Genomic DNA, 22,371 nt, shown 5'->3' on the forward strand with positions numbered 1-22,371 from the left:
CTAAGAGGACACCACAAACCAATGGGCAGACGTAACAGAAAAAGTGCTCAGACTTTCAGACTTTTTTTTTTATTGAAGGAGAAACTAAATTGTATGAATAAGAATATTGCAATTTAATGATCTGAAGAATTTTCAGTTTCCAAAATGCTGCTGCAACTGTTGAATGATGAACTCAACTTCTTTTTAAAACTATAAACTTCAAGAATTCATGAGTTTATTTCTATACTGTCTTGTGTTTTTGTCTCTCCCACTGCCAGTATAGCAGCTGTCGTTTTGTCCATAACTTGTTCACTAATGACTCTTTCAGGGCAGCAGCAGCCAGCTGATTGAGTTATTCTTCGCAGTGGAAAAGGTCTCAGACGAGCTGGGAGTGATTAGAAAAGAAGTCAATCTACTCGGTAACAAGAACCAGGAGACGTCTGGCTACTGGACCAGAGTGGCTCACAGAATCAACAGGGCGTTTCAAGTTGTTTACGTCATAGGAGTCACTGTGTTTTTATGCACTCTCTTTTTACTGTGGCTCTCATAGTCAGATTAAAAGTGCATCTGCGCAGCGCGTTTAGGTCGTAATCCTGCAATGTCATCATGAATGAAGGTGCAGTTTCACCTCATACGGGGAAATTATTTATTCTAAATAATATCAATCACAGATTTGCAAAAATGACTTTGGTTTAATACACAATCATATGAGCACACTGATTTTGTTTTCATGTTTGGTGACAAATAAGCAAATCAAATCCAGATAAAAGATAATAGAAAGCATTTTTCTGATGATAAACATCAAAGTTTATTGTTTTGTTTCTGAACTACCAGAGTTCCTTCAATCATGTCCAAAAAAGTTTCACTATTCTTCAAATATTGTGTTTTAAATTTGTTTATATCAACCAATAATGAAATGTGTTGCATGTTTTGTAAATGACACACAAACAGATACTATTGTGTCATTTCCTATTACCTAAGCGTGTTTATATTAGTTGTAGAATATATGTATTTAATATGTACAATTATAGTGTTAATGTCACTTCATGTTTATTTATATTTACTAAATAAAAATGTTGCTGTAGTTAAAAACTTTTAATAAATACCTCATGTATGTTGATTTCCTCTTCTTCCACAAAAAAAAAATAATGAATATTATTGTCTCCTTTATTTGTGTGAATTGTTTATAATAAATATTTTAGCCAATAAATCTTATAACATGCACTCAAGTAATCACAATATATGTAATAACAATGTAATGTGATTCTTATTGCTCTAAATAAACTCAGTATATGGCTAATAAAGGACAGGAAAGTGTTTGTTTTAATGTATAGCAAGTGGGGTCAACACGTGAAAAGTATAAAAAAATATATAAAGATTTGAATTTATCTTTGGAAAATGTTTACATCCTACAATGACTATGAAATAAGGTACAAATTAGTTTCCAACTTAGAATTTTTGACCAACGTCTGTGTTTAATTTCCCCAGCATGAGCAATAAATACTAACACCAAACGTAGAAGATTTTATTTCTTTGATGGACTGGAGTTGATGTCGAATAGTCAAATTTAATGAGTGAATTTTCAAATCCAAAGTGTTAAAGATGCCACATCATTTGACCACTTGTGTGATTTACTCATAAGACTTGAGCTGAACAATGAGTGAACTTCCATAAAAATCACTTTAGCGTGATTTTAAAAGGTTTTTGTCATAACTGAGATAAGTTCTGTTGTGACTTGGCGCTATATAAATAAACTAAATTGAACTGAAATGAACTATGCCCAGATGACAAATAGCAAAAAAAAAGAAAAAAGAACAAACACGACATAATATTTCTCTTGCACAGTGACTGCTGGACATGGGCACCAGTGACCCCCAAGACCCGAAAAGGAAGAAGCAGGTAAAGGTAATGGATCTCCATACTCCATGCTCTGACTGATTTTAAGAAGGTACTATACCTTGGGGCAGCTGTGGTTCAGTGGTTAGAGTTGTCCTCCAACGAGTAAGTCGGAAGTTCAATCTCACCGTTATGCAGTCATATTCGTGTCTCTGGGTAAGACACTGAACCCTTCATTGCTTCTGATGTGCCTCATGGGTGTACAAAGTATAAATGCAATCTAAAATACTGATTACACTCTATAGAAAGGATAAGGTTCACTACTTTCTGTCTGGCTCTCGCTCAAGGTGGATGCTCCTGTCCTCCCTCCCCTGTTCTCCTTCCTCCTGCTTTACTCTCTGTGTGTCTGAAGCTCCTGGTACACATCTCCTGAACAAAAATTAAGAATATGAATTTGATGAGCTGGACTTTCAATGCAATCAACAATATATTTTCAACAAAACGACAAGGTCCTGGAGAACTCGCTTGTCCGGCTGAGACTCACACTGTGGGGTATGTCATGGATCCGTGTGGAGTTTGGCAGTTGATGTGCCTCTCAGTTCTGTCTCAGGAGGACGCTGAAGACATTTATATATTTGGATTATAAAAGCAGTGGCTCTGCTTTTTGGCATCGGCGGGGCTCCGTTTTATCAACTTTTGAAGAAGACACCAGCAGCAGTCTCGGTCATGGCAAAGCTTCTGAGTCAGTATGAAGGTTTTGTTTGTGCTATAAGTACTTAAAATCAGCTGATTTATGAGCTAAACCATAAGATGGAGGCAATTTCTGAGAACCGCAGGTCACCTGTGGCTTCTGGACTCGTCAGCATGTTGGGAGTGACCTTGAAGGAGGCTCATAACATGGATCAGTGGAATGGATACCCATAAATCTGGCCATTTTGAACTGGAAAGTTCCAGCAAAGACTCAAGGCTGATGAGGGAAAAAATCTGTCTGCCTGAAGAAAATCCACAATCGTGGCTTATCTGCATATGACTCCCCTGTTTGGCCTCGGATATGGGTTGACTATCAAATTTCCCCTGGGTCATGGGTAATTAGGGACAAACACTTTGTCCTCCTTTGAATGTTAATGCAGCATCATTCGCTGCATATAAGGCAACTATTTGAGACACTCATTATAGCATGAGAAAATGTTTTATTTGTTGGAAATGCTGCTGTCTTAAGACTTAATGCATAAACAGTAGATTCCCAAAATTTAAGGTGGTGACATTCACATTGACCAGGAAAAGGGTTTACAGTTTATGGTGAATGATGTCAGACTGGAGAACAGTGTTACAGGATCACTGTCACATCACTTCACCAGCGATCGTTGATGTAAAAACAGATGCTTCCACCTTTTGCTGTCCACATTGATGAGCTGGAAGTCCATCACAAGCTCACTCAGCCACGTCTCTGTGAAACACAAAACAGATGAAGATAAAAGTCTCTGTTCCCCACCATTAGCATAAGCTTGACCATTTTATTGCTTATTGTGGGCACGAGGGAAAGAAATATACCTGGTAATGGTGGGAAGACCACGCTGGTAATGCATATGATGATGAATCAGCTGTGTGGTATGATGAATGTCTGTAATAAAGATGAGTGCACAGCACTATTTACACCTCCTCGGGTGAAAAATTACATATTGCCACCAAAATCTGTGGCAATATTGTGGGGAGTGGTGGCGAAGAGGTTAGAGAAGATGGGCCTACGATTGGGAAGTTGCAGGTTCAACTCCCGGTACCGTCAACATCAAAATGTGGGTGGAAAAGGTGAAACACCCACACCTGATGCCGCCCTCATTCACCCCACTCTGGGCCCCTGAGCAAGGCACTTAACCCCCACCATCTGCTCCCATAAACAGGCCTCTCTGGAAAATGAGTTTTCCTGACTCAGTGAGATTGCCCGTATAAATAAAGGGTAAATGAAATGAAAATAAATAAAAGAAACTGCAGAGCATGTTTGAGTTTTCTGCAAAATTGCACAACTTTCCAATGTATTTTTTATTTTTATTTTGGTTCTGCAGAAAAATCTATGAATAATTGAGTCCATGAACTCTGAACTGTGACATTGAGGGTTGTCACAGTATATACAATGTGGTAAATGACTGATTTATTTTATTCATGCAATTTCGTGCAATCTATTAGCACATAAAATTACGTCCTAGGAATATCTCTCATCTATTATCGCACCCTATTTTAACCCAATATCTGTAAAAGCAACAGCTTTATAGTCAGTTTATATGTGCAAAGTGAGTTACATGCGGTGTTTGAACTGAGTTGACTCCAGAAGTTCATCACTTGTACATCCAATAATTATTTGAGAGAAAATTTGTTCTCGTACACTCGTTATTTTTTTTAATCTATTTTCCAAAATACGACAGGATGCATTAAAGTATTGTGACATTTCTTCCTGTTCATGAAAAAGCAATTATTGTGACTTTAATAAATGGATTTCTACTTTCCTAATGAGTAAGTGTTGTTCACTCTGTTCCTGTTGCTCACAGATCTCCACTCATCCTTGACCACAATGGAAATGATAGAAGAGAAATGCATGTGAAAACCACATTAAACTACTCAAATCTGAGTGCTGCGGGTGTCGACTGGCCTTGTCATTGATATTATTACAGCAGGAAACATCTCCAGAACAGTCAGAGGACAGAGCAGCTCACTCACATCTCCATCATGATTCTTACTTGCCTTTCTTTAGTTCTCCTCCTCACAGGTAAGCTGAGATCATTTTGTATTATGCATGTGGCTTTAAAAATGAGAAATATTTTGCTTCTTGCTTAAACAATTTTTTCTCTTATTAAGTTTATACCTGGGCATTATATTGAAAATTATAACCAAGTTTCTTTCTGTCAGGTGTAAACACCTCCAGTTCAGAGTCACAGGAGCTTCATGGTGATCAACAGAAGTCCTACAACAGCTCTTTAGAAATTTCAGGTACAAATCTCATGTTCTGTTTAAAAAAACAATTCAAACTCAAACTAACTCTGAGAGTAACAGAACTATTCACCGTGATTAAACTCAACCTTTACATAACGTTAATACTTTATCATGTACAAAAATTGTGTGTCTAGATGTAGTTCTAAGAAAAGAAGATGTCTACTCTTTTAAGATAAAAAAAAATGTATTTAAATGTTCAAGGAATGCCAAATAAAACCATTTGTATCGGCCCATCTCAGCAAACCATTGCATCACAAAGGTCTTTGACTGAGTTCATTATATTTCATACAGACTAATAAATTATATTGTTATACAATTACAAAGATTGTTTAAGAATATAAAATGTAAAGATTGTAAGCTCTCACTGAATTATTTTCTGACAGGTGGAAATATTACAACAGATGAGCCATCAGGTCTTTATAATGACACTTCCAATCAGAGTCCTGAAGAAAATGGTAAGACTAAATCATTTGTCTAAAATTATGTACAGACATTTAATAAGTCCTGAAACTGTACACATATTTGATGAAATTTACTTACTTTTAATTTATTTATGTGTGAAATGTTGGATGTATAAAAAAAATCTTGCTTTCTGCATGACCTTAAAGGATTTTGTTTGAAAAATGAGTGGTGGAAAAAAGGTTAGAGAACAGACAACATCAAAATGTGGGTGGGAAATGTGAAGCACCGCATCTGCCTCTACCTTCATTTGCCCCACTCTGGGCCCTTGAGCAAGGCCATTCAACCCCACCGTCTGCTCCCCCGAGCAGGTTGGCAGCTCCCTGCTCCACACACCGAGGGCTGTGGATCAAGAAGGGCATCTGGTGTAAAAACAATTACCAAGTATTATAAAAGATTAAATAAATTTTTATTTTTCAGTATGATACAGAGTCTGACTTTAAGATGTTGACTTTTGGGCTATTTTATGCTAAGATGTTAATTAATTCCTCCAGATGGCCTTAAAACAGTACACACATGAATTCCACTTGTTTAAATTTAAATTACACTTATTGTGTGTAATATTAGATACACAAAACTGATTTGCCTACAGTATGATTTAAAAGGATTATGTTGGAATAATTGTTTCTTCTGTGAGTTACAAGGTCAAGTTCAGAATCATCGTATGGACAAAGAACAACAAGGAGTGTTGTCATAGTTTTCTTTGCCCATACATGGGTTACCGAGGCCCCACCCTGGAGTCAGTCCTTGGGGAGGGGTTAACTGGTGAGTGCCTGGTGACCAGTCCTCTACCCATGGAGCCCAGTTAAGCTCAGCCCAAGTGAGCTGCATGGGTTTGCCTTCCTGTAGACCCACTGCCTGCAGAAGGGGCCTTACGAATCGGCTGTATGATGCCGTGGGTGGTAGCTGAAGGTGGGGGCCTTGGTGCTCTGACCTTAGTTTACCAACGCTGGCTTTTGGGACATGGAATAACACCTCTCTGCAGGAGTCTGAGCTTGTGCATGAGGTTGAGAGTATCGACTAGATACAGCCAGGCTCACCTCAATGCATGATGTGGGCTCTGGAACCATCTTGTTGAGAGAAGCTGGAACTTTGTCCACTCTGGAGTTATCCATGGTGTGAGGTACTGGGCAGGTGTGGGTATACTTATAGCCCACAAGCTTGGTGCCTGTGTATTAGAGTTTTCCCCTGAGAAGAAGGTATGCACTCCGTGTCTTTGGGTGGGGGTCAGTGGCTCTGACTGTTTGTGCCCAAGTGCTGAACAGCAGTTCAAAGTACTCATCCTTAGCGGGGGTTCTGCTCCAGCTGGGGTCGCCTTTTCTCTGCGGAGGGACTTCAATGCCCATATGAGTCATGACTGTGTGACCTGGAAGAGCATGACTGGGAGGAACCTACCTACTGTACCTATAAGAGTGTTAGCTAGGAATGACTGGCAGAAGAACCCATCAGAAAGATCTTTAACCTAAACCTCTGAGAGAACTTCAACTGCATCCCAGCAAAGGCGAGGGACACTGAGTCTGAGTGGACCATGTTCCATGCCCCTGTTGCTGAGGCAACTGTCTTGAGCTGTGGATGCAAGGTTGTCAGTTCCTCTAACAGCAGACATCCTCAATCCTGGTGGTAGAAACCCAGGGTGAAGAACGCTGTTAAGCTGAAGATGAATCCTATTGAACCTTGCTGGCTGGCAGGCAGCTGATGGAGGATGAAATTCCCTTGAGTTCCTCAAGACTCTGGATGTTGTTGGGTTGTGTTTTGGTTGACACACTTTTGCATTATTGTATGCAGGGACCTGCAAAGATAGACACAGATAGGTGGTGCTAGAGCTCCAGTTGTTTGTTCTCTGGACCAGGCAAATGCCCTTCTGAGATTTAATTTTCTTCTGAGCTTTGGTTGTTGAGGAAATGACAAAAAGAGGAGGGGAAACACAAGAAAAAACAAGAGGTACTATAAAAGAAAATGTCAAGAAAGTATTTTTCTGTGGCAAATGACAGTCCCTTCAGTGGAACCTGGTTCCTCGATCAATAAACATCCTTAGCACTTTTTGAGATTAGCTGATGTTCTGCAGCTGCCTGGTTTGAGACAAAAACTAATTATGTTGAAATTGGAAACCTCCACTTTACATTGCTCTGGTAAGTTTGAAAAACTTTTTTTTTTAGCAGTTCTTACACATTTGTCTACATTTTATTGGCGTTTTCATTTTCTCTACTTAGCAAACGTTAGTTCTGTTTATAATGGTCAATTAAAATGCTATTCCTCTTCCACCTGTTTATACATATCCAGTAAGTCCAGATGTTTGTTCTGTTCATATGGTCTAAATATTAAGTCAAATAGAAGACCCACATGCCAAATCTGGTCCTCGTTAACATTTTATTTGGCCCCCAAAATAATATTTTAAAGGTAGCTCTTAGCTTAAATAATAATAATAAATTAAAATCTTGAAATGTAGCTCTTAGATTTAGTTGTTACATCTGCTCTAATGGTTTTTATTTGACTCTAGTCTTTTTCGTTGCGATGGCAGAAGACAAATAAACTGCACACAGAGTTCCTTCATAAATGGAAAAAAAAGAAGAAGAAATGTGCTGGATAAAACAAAAAGTCAGATGTATGCTACAGAAGCAATTTTAATAAAGTTCTGTTCACAGATTTTCTATATGTGTACTTTATGAGGCCATGGTCCTCAGTAGGAAAAGGGTCGATAGTTCTTTCCAGGTTGGGGGTGAGTTGCTGCCTCACGTGAAGGAGATCATGTATCTTGGGGTTTTGTTCACAAGTGAGGGAAGAATGGAGCAGGAGATTGTCAGATGGACTGATGCAGCTTCCACAGTATTGTGGTCTCTGTGCTGGTCCACTGTGGTGAAAAAGATGCTGAGCTCCAAGGCAAACCTTTCTGTTTACCATTCGATCTACATACCTACCCTCACCTAAGGTCACAAACTTTGGGTAAATACAAAAATAATGAGATTGCTTATACTAATGGTTAAAATGAGTTTTCTCCATAGGGTGGCTGACTACCGTAGAAAGAGAGTTAGAAGTTCAGTTATTTGTGAGAGACTCAAAGTAGAGTTGCTGCTCCTCCAGTTGAAGTGATTCAAGCGTCTGGTAAGGTTGGCCCCTGGAAGCCTCACTAAGGACGTTTTTCCTGGCATGTCCAACTGGTAGGAGACCCTAGGGAAAACCCAGGACATGCTGGAGAAACTATGTCTGGCCTGGGAACATCTTGGAGTGCTCCCAGAAGAGCTGGAAGAGTTGGCTGTGGAAAGAGATATCTAGACCTTCCTGCTCAAGCTGCTGCCCCTGAGACCTGACTCTGGAACAAGCAGAAGATGATGGATGGAGATACAAGTTATTATTCTAATATTTTTGATCTTTGGGCATATTTAAGCCAAGACTTTAATAATTATTTATTAACCTTTTATTTAAGAAGGCAAACCCCATTGAGATTAAAGATCTCTTTGGCAAGAAGGGCCTGAAGGCAGCCTAACATGCATGTTTTTAAAATGTGGGAGGAAACCGGAGTACCTAGAGAAAACCCACGTAAACGTGAGGAGAACATGCAAACTCCACACAGAAAGAACCGGGGTTTGAACCCAGGGCCTTCTTGCTGTGAGGCAACAGTGCTAACCACTGAACCATGGTGCTGCCCTAATTACTACCATAGATGCATTTAACGAGACTGAATGCGACATAAACGTGAAGCACTTTAATTTAAAATAATCTAATTTCTGTATAGCTGACATATCTTTTTATATTAGTCAAATGTATAACACGGTTGAAATATTTTTTTCTTTTGGTTTTCAAAGCATCTCAGACTTGGTAATAAAGTGTCATGTTCATTCTAGCAGACTCCAGCTTTCCTCATCTTCCATTTCTGCTATTAAAAAATAATTAATAATAAATTTGTTCTTTGTTTTTTCAGCACATACCTGCACTTACCAGAATGTTTTAAACTTCTTGAACCTGACTAAAAGTAATGAAATGTATACCATGAGCCGACCGACTTCACATTACAAAAACGAAACACTGATTTTTCTAGATATGGCCATCTACGCCATCCTGGATGTGGTGAGTTGTTCATTATTTTTTGAATACTTGTGTCAGGGTTTAAGTTTTTGTTTAACCTTTATTCCTTGTTGCTTTCTTTGTTTTATTCTTAGTTTATTTTTGGTTTGTTCATTAAAACTTACTGAGCTTCCTGTTTGAAGTTCGTCAATTCCTTTTTTACTTGGGTTCTTTTATTGTGTTAAATGTTAAATGTTCGTTGACAGATTGAGTTTTATTCTGGTAATCCGTTTCTACATGTCATTTATTGGTTTTGTCTTTTCAGTGTCACACTTTTATATTCAACTTTACGAGTAACACTGCTAATTTAAATGAATATAAACATGATGTAATATGGCTGCTCTTCTCGTCTGAATTAACTTGATAATTCAGAGATGCCGTCACAAAACTTTGATTAAAAATGGTTTTACTACTTCACTGAACTGTTGTTTAGCGTATTGAAATCTATAGTCAGTGATCTTGAACTTTTAATGGATTTTTTTATTGCTGTTTTATGTTTTAATGTAAGTTTTACTGTGCACATTTTTCATTACAACATTTTGACAATAGAACAACTGCAAAGTTTTTCAAATATGATGGTTTTTTTTTTCTTTCACAGAAAGAATCTGACCAAACTTTCATATCCTACATTTGGATAGATATGGTTAACTTAATATTATTTTAATATAAACAAAACAAATTATACACCAGCTACTTGAATAGAACAAATATATTCATTTTTCTTCTTCCCTATTTTTTCAACACTTTTTCCCAGGCCTGGGCGAATCCCCTTCTTGGATGGAATGAAAGTATTTTTTGTGGAATTTCACAGTTAACGGTTCCGACTGAAGTTTTGTGGAAGCCTGATCTAACCATCGAAGAGATGTAAGTGTGCATGTGTAAGATTTAGCTCCTCACTTTGTATACAGCGACAACAGAAACTGAAGACAGACAGTAACGAACAAACTAAACTTAATAATTGATTACCTCAAGCCTTAAGAAAAACATATACCTTTTTTCTATTAAACTAGAACACCAGATGGAATTATGTATTTTATCAGCAATAGCAATATGTGGACTCAGTTGTAAAAAGATTGTCTAATGTGTTCTGTCTTGTGTCATTTCTTTAGATTCTTGTCTTTACTTGCGTTTCCTGCCTTCCCCAGTCATGTTGTCAGCTCATGCTTCACCTGTTCCCAGTTCCAATCACCGCAGGTGTTTGTCATGATGTCTCGTCAGTGTCTCTTTAAGTTCAGCGTCTTACTCCATGTCTCCCTGATCTTGTGATTTTAAGCTTTGCTGCCATGACAACTTTTTCTTTTTTTAAATAAAGAGTTATTCTTTATTTTGTTCCCGGTGTCTGTCTGCACCTGGGTTCGATCCACCACAGACGATGATATACAATTTACTTTGTGAAGAAAAAATAATAATAATAATAACTGACACCCTTGAGGGCTTTTGTTCATTTTGTATCCAACATTTTTTTCCCCATAAGATTTTATAGGTGGGGAATAATCAAAACCGAGGCGCTGACCAAAAAAATAAATGTATATTATTAATAACGTAGCTTTTTCATATTGTGTTTATACATAAAATCTACAAATTAGTAGACTTTTGTTAAGTATTCAAATATTTCTTTATAGTTTGATTCCAATAATGCCAACTGTAAAATGTGAAAACATTGTTTAATTTCAGTATTGCAAAAACAGACTTGAAAGTAGAATTACAAAATTTAATAAAAAGTTTGAATAATGGCTTCTTATGGAATAAAGATAAATAAAAATTGTGTGATTTGCAGCTGGCAACTTCTGAATTCCTTCAGGAAATAAAGTCTTGTTTTATTTTATTAACCTTTTTTTTTATTTATTTAACCAGGCAAATCCCATTGAGATCACAGATTTTTTTTTGCAAGGGAGGCCTGGGCCTGAAGGCAGCCTAACATGCATGTTTTGGACTAAAGGAGAAAACCGGAGTACCCAGAGAAAACCCACACAAGCACGAGAAGAACATGCAAACTCCACACAGAAAGACCCCAGGTCCAACTAGGGATTGAACCCAGGACCTTCTTGCCGTGAGGCAACGGTGCTAACCACTGAGCGGTCATGCTGCTCAAGAGAGAGACAGACAATGATAGAACAACAATAAAACAAAGAGAATAAATACTGTAAACAACAAGTATAGAGAACCAAAATGTAAAAGAATGGTGGTAAAAAAAAAACTTGATAGCACGACTTAAAACAGGAATGAAAAGAAATGAACACAGACAAGACTGAGGTTTTAGTTTTTGGACCGGAGTATCTTAGGAATACATTTTTCAGTCTTCCACCCTCCTTGGATGGCATTAATCTGGCCTCCAGCTCTAATGTTAAAATCTTGGTGTTATTTTTATCAGGACATATCGTTTTATCCCCACATTAAAAATATCATATCGCTAAAATTAGAAACATCTAAAAATTATGCAGAAAAACTGGTTCATGCATTTGTCAGATCTAGACTGGACTATTGCAATGGTTTTGTTATCTGGGTGTCCAAATATTTCTTTAAAACGCCTTCAGTTGATCCAAAATGCTGCTGCCAGAGTCTTAACTGGAGTTAGTGGGAGAGATCATATCTCTCCAGTTTTAGCTTCTCTTCATTGGCTCCCTGTCAAATCCAGAATTTAATTCAAAATCTTACTTCTAACCTACAAAGCTCTCAACAACCTAGCTCCATCTTATATTCGAGATCTTATATGTTCCATATTTTCCTAACAGAGCACTTCGCTCTCAGACTGCAGGCTTACTCGCGGTCCCTAGAGTTTCCAGAAGCAGAATGGGAGGAAGATTTTTCAGTTATCAGGCTCCTCTCTTGTGGAACCAACTTCCAGTTTCTGTCCATGAGGCCGACACATTGACCAGTTTTAAAACTTTCTTTTTGATGAATCTTATAGTTAGGGTTGGCTTGTTATGCTGCCATAGGCTTAGACTACTGGAGGACAAACTGACCTCATTTCCTTAAATGAATTGTTAAAATTGAATAGTTTTCATCTGATATTATTTCTATCTTAACATGTGATTCTTGACCTGCCATTGTGTATCTGTTCCTCAAACCCAACCGGTCGACGCAGATGACCACTTGTCCTGAGCATGATTATGCTAAAGGTTTCTTCCTCATGAGGGAGTTTTTCCTTTCCACTGTTGCCTTCATGCTTGCTCAAGATGAGAGTTATGTTATGGAATTAAATTCAAAGCAGTCTGCTCCTCAGATAAATGATGCTAAATTATTATCCATCCATTATCTTTTACCCACTTCTTCCATTTTGGGTCACGGGGGTCGCCGGTGCCCATGTCTGGCAATCATTGTGCGAGGGGTGGGGTACACCCTGGACAGGTCGCAAGTCCATCACAGGGCCACATAGAGACAAACAGCCATTCACTCACACCTAGGGACCATTTAGAGTTACCAATCAGCCTAACATTCATGTTTTTGGTCTGTGGGAGGAAACCAGAGTACCCGGAGAAAACCCACGCATGCACAGAGAGAACATGCAAACTCCACCCAGAAAGGTGCCCGGACCAGGATTTGAACCAGGAACCTGTGCACTGAGAGGCAGCAGCTCTACCAGTTGCACCACCCGCTAAATTATTATTTTATATATAAATGTTTCTGTGCAGTGCACTGAGATGACTTCTGTTGTGACTTGGCGCTATAGAAATAAACTGAACTGAATTGAAATTGGTAGAACATTGAGTTTGTTGTCGAGTAATTATTACACTATGAATTATAGTAAAGATTAGGGGTGCACGATTTTTGGCCGATGTCTGATATGTCGATATGTTAAAACTTATTTGGCTGATAACCGATACTGATGTGATATACAGATGCCAAAAAGGGGGTTGAAAATAATCTAACACTTCATCTTGGATTATGTTTGATGTCCAATTTATTCATGACATTTATTCTCTCTAACACAATGACAACACTCGAACAGTGCAAATTTGTAAATTTTCACAAATCTAAACTCAACCTGTTCACAAGTGAAAAGCGCGTAAGTAGTAGCGCATAGTGCATTTTGACTTCTTCTTCTTCTTCTCCGCCATGATCAGATCAGGTAGGCACGTGTGACGTCATTGCGTTGTGCTGGCGCTGCAGGCATCCTTGTCGCTGGATTGTCGTACCAAAACGGCGCCTTTTTTATATCGATGAGTTATTTTGATGGAATGTCCGATATTTAACTTTCACGCTAATATCGGCCGATACCATGCAGATAATATTGTGCATCCCTAGTATAGATAAATGTTTAGGTAGACTGTAGTAAGTTGCCCATTGACTCAGGACAAGGAAACATAGCAGTGAAAACAGAATTTACTGGCTCACTCTCGCTCATGTGTCTACACTGTCCTCCTACCTGTTTAACACCATTGGGCCTAAAATGGTCCCTCTCATAAAAGTCCAAAGAAAATGTATTGCTTTTTTTTATTTATTTTTTTTACACTTCCACTGTATCGTCTTTTCAACAATATCAAACCTAATTATAGATATACGTAAAGTATATTTTATTTTTTCTTATTGGGTGGCACAGTTGGCCTCCTCTCAGTGAGAAGGTCATTAAATCTAATCCCAGTCCGTGGGCCTGTCTGGGTGGAGTTTGCATGTTTTCTCCGTGCATGCGTGGATTTTCTGCGGGTACTCGGGTTTCTTCCCACAGATCAAAAACATGCACGTTAGACTGATTGTTAACTCTAAATTGTCCCTAGGGGTGAGTGACAATGTGAATGGTGGTTTGTCTCTATGTGTCCCTGTGATGGACTGGAGACCTGTCCAGAGTGTCCCCCGCCTCTCACACAGTGACTGCTGGATATGGGCACCAGTGACCCCCTGCGACCTGAAAAGGAAGAAGCAGGTAAAGACAAAGGATGCATGGATGGATTTTTCCACTTTTTAAATACCTTGTTTACATCAATTAAAACTTGTAATTGTTTTTAATGGGGGGGGAAAATGCAAAATATGCAATATTTTCTAAAAATGAGGTGCAGGTGAAATATTTGGCACAAGGTTATCAGAGCCTTGACCAGGTCAACAATTAATAAAAGCATTGGTTTTGATGCATTATTTTTTTAGAGCAATGACCGTTTATTCAAAAACCTTAGATATTTTACCGTAAGGTCCAAAATGGTCCCTCTCAAAAAAGTCCAATAAAAAAAGCCACATATAGATATATTTTTACTTCCCATTGTGTGGGCATCACAACTAAAACCTGGTTTTGTTTGTTTGTTTTTTAAGGTAGAGGCTTAGATTTATTGGGTATTCATGAAAAAAAAAAACAATATATGAGGATTACAGTACATCAAAAAAATATGTGATTATAATGGGAGTCAACGAGACCCAAGGGTAAAGAGTGTATGCTTTGTGCAGTTCTATTATATGCACCTTGCAATAGAAGGAGTGATTTAATAATGATGATGATGATGATGATGATGAAAAATAATAAATCCTGGCCAAGATTCATGAAATTAGTTTTTAAACCGACTGATATATTGAGAATCAAAAATGGCAGATAAGCAGAATGCACACATTTAGTCCTTTATGGTGCTTTGAGGGTTAAGGTCTAAACTTTTTAACATAAATGAGATTTTATTATATTACAGGGTAGAGAAGGACAAAGCTCCACCCAGCCCTTTTCTCAAAGTATTTAGTAATGGTTTAGTGGAATATAGGAACGACCAAGTTGTGATCAGCACCTGCAGGATGCGCGTCTACAGATTCCCATTTGACTTCCAGAGCTGCAACATCTCCTTTAAGTCTGTCTTGCACTCCGGTGAGTCTTGCTTTCACAATCTTTAATTTTATTTTAAGTTGCAACCACCTGAAAGAATATCTGACCTAAACTGTTAAATAATGCGAACAGTGTTTCCCTCCCATTTCAGATGAAGAACTCAAGATTCTGTATTATGAAAATGATACAGCACTCACTGAGTGGTCGCGTGAAGTGATGCAGACGCAGTACGAGTGGCTTTTCATGAACCAGTCAGTCACCAAGAAAACTGTCAGCTACTTTGGATTCAACCAAACCGTAATTGTTCACACAGTAAGTATTTTCTGGTTTCACTAAAAGCAAAGTACTTGACCTTTTCTTTGCTGAGCTGAGTCCTGTTAAGTTACTGCTGTTTCCTCCCAGCAGTTGAAAGAAATGTTGAGCTGTGCTGCTGTGGTCCTGCTTCTTAGAAACTTGAGAAACATCTGTTTGTGTTTCGATGTTGCAAGAGTTCAATTCACACAGGAGCTGTATTGTTACTTCTGAAGCAAACGGTTTCATTTGCTATATAGTTGAATAACAGGAAGAATCTCTTGATGCTGTTAATAGGCATGTTTATGTAGATGCCTATTAACAAAACAACCTCTGCTTCACAGCTCAGTTACAGAAGGCGTCAGAAGTTATCAGACTCCTTTCTGAGTAGACAGAGACTCTTGACTTCACATGCATGGTTCTGTATTAATTTACCATTGGTACGTGAAAACATCCATGACCTTTACATAAAAGTCCCCCAACAGTTGTGACGTATAACTTGAAAAATAAGAGCGATACCAATATCCATTTTGGTGAGTGGCTGCATCTAGGTGTGAAAAAGGTCACTCACCAAAATTGGGTTTCCTCTTCAAACTCCAAGATGGATGCTGCCATATATGTCTGTCCATATTGTGAGCTGGATAATTTGAAAAATAAGAAAACGTGCCGACTTCCATTTTGGTGTGTTGCTGCATCATAATGTAAAAACGGCTACTATCAAAAATTGTTATGTCAAAATCCAAAATGGTCACCACCACATATGTAAACCTGTCACTCATATAATTTGAAGAAACTATGCTTTCTAGTTTTTATAATGCTTAAAATTATATTTTCTTAAAATGATTGGGGATGGCCTAAGATTAATCTATCACCTGCGTCGGATGTTATCAACCATTAAATAGCCGTGATTAGTTATCATCCCCATATGTAGTGGTCAGACTGCCCCTCCTGTACCTCCTAGTGGGTTTAAAGGTACGTTATTTGCGTTGTTAGTGATGATAATAGCTTCATTTGATTAGGTTTAGAGTAAAGGGTCTGGCAGTTAGGTTTAGGGTCTTGGTTAGGTTTAGGCACAAGGGTAAGGGGGTTACGTTTAGGTTTGGTCCTCTGGGTCAGGTGTAAGCTTACGGTTAAAAGGGTTACATAAGCTGGAAAAAAACAAAAGATACTTCCTGGTTTACTCCCGTGCGACGCTGCCTATTATCAGCAATAATAACGTACCTTTAAACCTCCTAGGAGGTAGGTGAGACAGTTTGACCACTACATATGGGGATGATAACGACTAATAACGGCCATTTAATGGACTGATAACATCCGAAGCCGCTCAATCTATGGTGGTCAAGGCCACCATTTTCTACCCCCTAACTCCGCCAATGGCCCAGTTAATGGATAAAATTGCTCACTCCACTTGCCAGGATCCATCACTCTGCACTGGCTCAGACAAAAATACATAAATAAAATAACAAAAATACATCTGTTAAAAAACTACAAGATTCACTATTCAAATCTGTTAGGAATGGGGGGAATCAGTGAACCGCTTCGAGTATTTTAATAGAACTTTGACCAATATTTTTTTTGGTAGAAATCTTTCTGTTCACCTACTTACCTGGAAATTACACACAACACATTATTATATTCTACATAAAGAAGTGCAATGTTCAACCATCTGACACATCCTTTCACAGATCACGATGAAGAGGAGGTCTTCCCTCTATGTTGCAAACTTCTTGCTGCCTGTTCTCTTCTTCTTGTGTCTGGACTTTGCCTCCCTCCTGATGTCTGAAGGTGGAGACAAGATTGGCTTCAAGGTCACGGTGCTGCTTGCTGTCACAGTGATGCAGCTTATTCTCAATGAGATTCTACCGGTTTCCTCAAACAACATTCCACTTGTAGGTGAGAACAAAAGTTTTGTTCCCAGCCAACATTTATTTGTGACACTCTGTTTGCTCACTGTGGCAACCCCAGAGAAAGAAAACAGCCGAATGACCAAAAGCTTTTTCTGAATGTATATTAAAAATAAATAGAGAACATGGAGACAGAATTATGAACACAAGGAAGTAAACAAAACTTAAATTTAAAAAAGCTTAAAAAAATAATTTAATATGTTCAAATGATGGACACATCTAAAATTAGAGGCTTAGCGTTCCTTAAAAGAATACATATTAGCCACCATGTGTTATCCCAGAGTTCAACATCAGAACAATCTTGCAGTGAGAAATGATGGACTTGTAGCCGTTTTGGTTGAACTTGTCTCAATGGTAAGAGAATTGAACCAAGAATACTGATGCTGCACTGCTGAGGGAGACGAATGAGGAATAGATGAAGTGGGTGTGGAAGGATGACTGGAAAAAAAGAGGAGCAGGTGAATGATGACACAACTGAACACAGGGAACCTCAAAAGATGAAGACACAAGTTGATGAAACATAAAGGGAATAACAAAACACAGATAAACCATAAAACACAAAATCAGATCTTGACAAAACCTTGAAAAAAGCATTATGCACAATCTCATGCAGTATGTGCTGTGATTGACTCTGGACTACTGCCACAGCAAACTTTAACTCAACATCTGTAAATTTCACTGAGATATAAACATTATTGTGTTGTCTAAATGTATTAACCTATGGCATCCAAATTTAACGGGGTTGCTTACAAAAGTTAATCCAACAGTAATTGTTCATCCAATGACTACTTTCTGAAATCCAGATGTTCAAAGTCTCCTTTATTGTCAATTCCATCAGATGTACAGACATGCAAAGACTCAAAATTACATTTCTTGCTGTCCCTGGTGAAACTAATGGTGTAAAAACATCACATCACAATAACTAAGAACAAATAGTAATAAAAAAGTTTTTCCATTAAAAAAAATGGGAGAGAATTTAGCCTCCTCACTGCCTGATGGAAAAAACTGTTTGACAATCAGTGCGTGCACGAAGGCTCCTCTTCCCGGAGGGCAGAACTTCAAAACATAATGTGATACTTTAATTCCTGATACGTTTGTTAAAAAGCCAAACAGTGTTAACTGTAAATGTTAAAGTTTCGAACTAAGGTGTTGCGCAATGTGTATCTTTCACTGACGGTGATCATAAAACTTTGATAGACCCTTAAGTAAACTAAAATATTTTAACAAATGAAGACAATATCAGACACACACAAAAAAAATCAAAAACTAATTCCACATCTCCTGTGATGGATTCAAGACCTGTCCAGGGTGTACCCCGCCTCTCGCACAGTGATAGATGGACATGGGTACCAGTGACCCCCGCGACCCGAAAAAGGAAGAAGCGGGTAAAGATAATGGATGGAATGGATGGAAATTCCATATCTCCACAGGAACCAGTTTATCTGCCAGAGGCTTTTGAAGGCAAACTAGAACGGTGTGCCGGGTGCCCATATCCAGCAGTCCCTGAGTGAGAGGCGGGGGACACCCTGGACCGGTTGCAAATCCATGGAGCCAAGGAGACAAACAACCATTCTCACTTACAGTTAGGGACAATTTTTAGTTACCAATCAGTCTAACATGCATGCTTTTGGTCTGTGGGAGGAAACGGGAATACCCGGAGAAAACTACGCATGCACGTAGAGAACTGTCGAAGATGACAGATATTTATTGAAGCTGACTTCAACAGTTCTGTTTATGAAGAGGAACAAACACAGTCATACAGTATCTTTATTAAAATGTTCTGTCTGCTTCTTTTAGTGATTTACTGCATTGGGATTTTTGGTCTGATGCTGCTCAGCCTCATGGAGACTATTTTGGTGAAGTATCTGATGGAGAAAGACTCAGCATCTCAGGACAGCAACACAGACAATGGCATGAAGATGAATGAGAGAGGTGACAATCAGAGCTGAGCCAAATTTCACAGATGAGATTAATCTCAGACTGCACCCACTACTCACTGTAAAATGGCTTCAAGTATCACGAGCATTACATTTTTATTTCCTGTGTGTACATACATATATTGTCTTAATTTCTGTGTCCTCATATTTCCAGACTTAAAGAACAGTTCATTCATCAGTGATGAGATGGCTTATCAAACATCATCAGCCTACAAGGAGGTTGGTGTTTCATTCAACTTGGAACAAGAAAGATGTTGGGTCAAATGTTATTTTTTGCTATTTTGTTGTTAAAGTTCAAAAGAAAGCAAAAGTTGTGACTACATGAAAATAATGTTAGAAACAGAAATGATAATTTTTTTGTAGCTTAAATGAGAAAATCGTTTAATAGTAATAATAACCTTTGTTTTACCAGGTAGGTCAATTCTCATTTACAAGAACGATCTGGTTGGTCAAGAGGCAGCAACACAAGTAGACATAAAACAGTACAGTAATGATAAAAACATAAAACTTAAAACAAACAATATAAATCTGGAATGAGGAGCAACCAAAGGAGGAATGAGCTTTAGGTGTAAGGAGACTGATGAGGTTAGAACTCAAACTGCAATTTGGCTTGTGAATAGTAAGAAGTGACTGCAGGTAACTTGGAGTTTTTCCAATGAGAGTTTTATAAATGAACAGAAACCAGTGAATTTGTCTGCGAGAATGAAATTGGCGGTTCATCAGGGAGTAAAGATCACAGTGGTGCATTTTAAAAGAAGCTCCAGTTAGAAACCGGATAGCAGTGTGATGGATAATGTCCAGTTTGTATAGGGGAGTTTTTGAGGCAGACTTGTAAACCACATCATCATAATCCAGGATTGGAAGCACTGTCATTTTAATCTCAAGTCGACAGTCATGTCAAACTGATTCAAAACACCAAAGTCCATGCTCATTAATCCAGGTATAAAATCCAATAATGTTCAGTCAGGTCGTCTAGACAGTTTCTTTTTTGAATGGAGGGCAAAACGTCTCAGCACAAAAAAAAAAAGAAAGAAATGAAACCGTCCAGATGACCTGACTAAACATTGTTGGATTTTATAACTGGATTATTGAGCATGGACTTTGGTATCTCAATACCATTTGAGGAGGAATATTTTTTTCCGAGAAGGAGACAATATTTTGACTATCTGGCTTGTACTTGAACGTTCAACCTATGATCGTCTTGCTCTGAAGCAACAGTGCTACAACTCTATCATGTAAATCATTTTTGTACAAGCTACAAAAAAAAGTGAACCAAAACTGAGCCTTGTGGTACACCATATAATAATTTTAAAAAAACTTCTCACCGTCAGTGATATTGAACTTTTCATGACTTGAAATCAATTAAAACTAGTGGTTCCCAGCATTTTCTTCCTGGGAGTCACCTCCTAGAACACTCCTGTTGTAAATAGATTATTCTGTGCAGCTAAATTATTTGAATCCATCGTATTGTGGGGTTTTTTCATTGCACCCAAATACAAAGCAAACTCCTCATAGCTGTTTAACTAAGTCGTATCACTGTATGACAATACAATTGCTTTGATGCACTCAGTGCAACAGAGTGCATCAAACATGAGATGAACTGAGTTCAACTCATGTTGCACTCAGATAACAACACTACCCACTCCCTGCTTATGCATATGTGGTCTTTCTGTTTGGATTTACTCTGGGTACTCTGATTTCTACTCACAGACCAAAAACGTGCATACGAGGCTAATTGGTAACTCTAAATTGTCCCTAGGTGTGAGTGAGAGTGTGAATGGTTGTCTGTCCTGTTTTCTTCTATGCGGCTCTGTGGTGGACTTGTGACCTGTCCAGTGTGTAACTCACTTATTGTACAATGGCTGCTAGAGATCATCACCACAACCCTGCATGGATAAGTGGGTAAAAAAAATTGGATGGATGGATGTTGTGACATTATAATAAATATTTGACTTTTGATGACACCGTGATTGAAACTTGTGCCTGCCAGTGTAGGAACCAAGTGCCATTTTGTTCATTGTCTGGTTAACGTGTCCACTGACTAAATAACTCTTACAGGGCAGCAGCAGCCAACTGGCTGAATTATTCCTTGTGATGGAAAAGGCGTTAGAAGAGCTACAGGAAATAAAACTACTCACCAACAACAGACAGACGCGAGGCTACTGGACCAGACTGGCTAACAGAATCAACAAGGTGTTCACAGTTTTTTACATCACAGCAGTCATTGTGTTTTTATGCACTCTCTTTCCTCTTTGGATGTCACAGTCAGATTAAAAGGACAAGTGTTAAAAACATGTTTAGATCATTGTTCTATGTTATAAGCATGAAATTCATTGTAGTTTTTCTTTTCATGCACAAAAATAGCATCTGCTGATTGAGGGCTGGAAGAACAATGCCCAACTGATTAACCATTTACAAATTTATTTAATGTTTGCAAGACAAATATGTAGTTACATGATATTGACTGTTTATATTTGGGGAAATAAAGCATGATTAGATCTACATTAGAGAAAATAGTATTTTTCTGATAACATCAAGTTTTCTTCTTGTTTTCGGCACTAATATTAGTATCGGGTCTAAATAAGCAATGCAATTACTGATTTTTATTTTTATGTTTTTCCGTCTTCAAACTCTTGTGGTTATAACTGTGCTTTTGTGTTTTATCCAAAATGATAGGAAATGTAAAAAAAAAAAAAAAGAAAAGTTTTTGCTGCAACTTTTGTAAATCACACGAATAACTCATTCATTAACTCTGTCATTGGTCTGTTACTCAAATGTGTTTGCTGATGAATGCACATATTTATTAGCTAGTATTAAAATAATGTTCTGTTAATATTTAAAATATGCATCATAAACAGTTTTTTAAACAATTAAACATGTAGCTTATACTCAATGGATCAGATGAAGTAAAATGTGTATATTGTGATTAATTTATTATACTTAAAATAAACTCATTTTAAAACAGCAGGCAGATGTTCATTGTTTTTTTTTGCATGGGTCAACTGAAAGAGAGGAGGATAAACTTGAACATGGACAGATTGTAAATCAATAAGATAAATTAATAGATGAATAAATGAAGAAGAAACAAGTAAAAGTTTGTGTTTACAGAAGTTATTTAACTGTGGTAAATTCAACATAGAACAATCACTGTCAAATAAGGTATTAACTGTTTGCTGTCACTTCAGACTCT

General features: G+C 38.0%; 1 protein-coding gene across 1 annotated transcript; it reads left to right on the forward strand.

Moving 5' to 3' along the window:
* The first annotated feature begins 7,926 nt into the window (after positions 1 to 7,926).
* Positions 7,927 to 21,487, forward strand: LOC119423543 (5-hydroxytryptamine receptor 3C-like). Its single transcript, XM_037690940.1, has 10 exons — positions 7,927 to 8,026; positions 9,173 to 9,318; positions 9,914 to 9,958; positions 10,070 to 10,179; positions 14,922 to 15,091; positions 15,201 to 15,361; positions 17,026 to 17,233; positions 19,042 to 19,188; positions 19,336 to 19,400; positions 21,240 to 21,487. Exons 1-10 carry the CDS (start codon positions 7,927 to 7,929, stop codon positions 21,453 to 21,455), a joined length of 1,368 nt encoding a protein of 455 aa, XP_037546868.1. The 3' UTR covers positions 21,456 to 21,487.
* Positions 21,488 to 22,371: the final 884 nt, after the last annotated feature.

The sequence above is a fragment of the Nematolebias whitei genome, chromosome 17 (assembly GCF_014905685.2).
Source record: "Nematolebias whitei isolate Nwh7 chromosome 17, NemWhi1, whole genome shotgun sequence".
Taxonomy (NCBI): domain Eukaryota; kingdom Metazoa; phylum Chordata; class Actinopteri; order Cyprinodontiformes; family Rivulidae; genus Nematolebias; species Nematolebias whitei.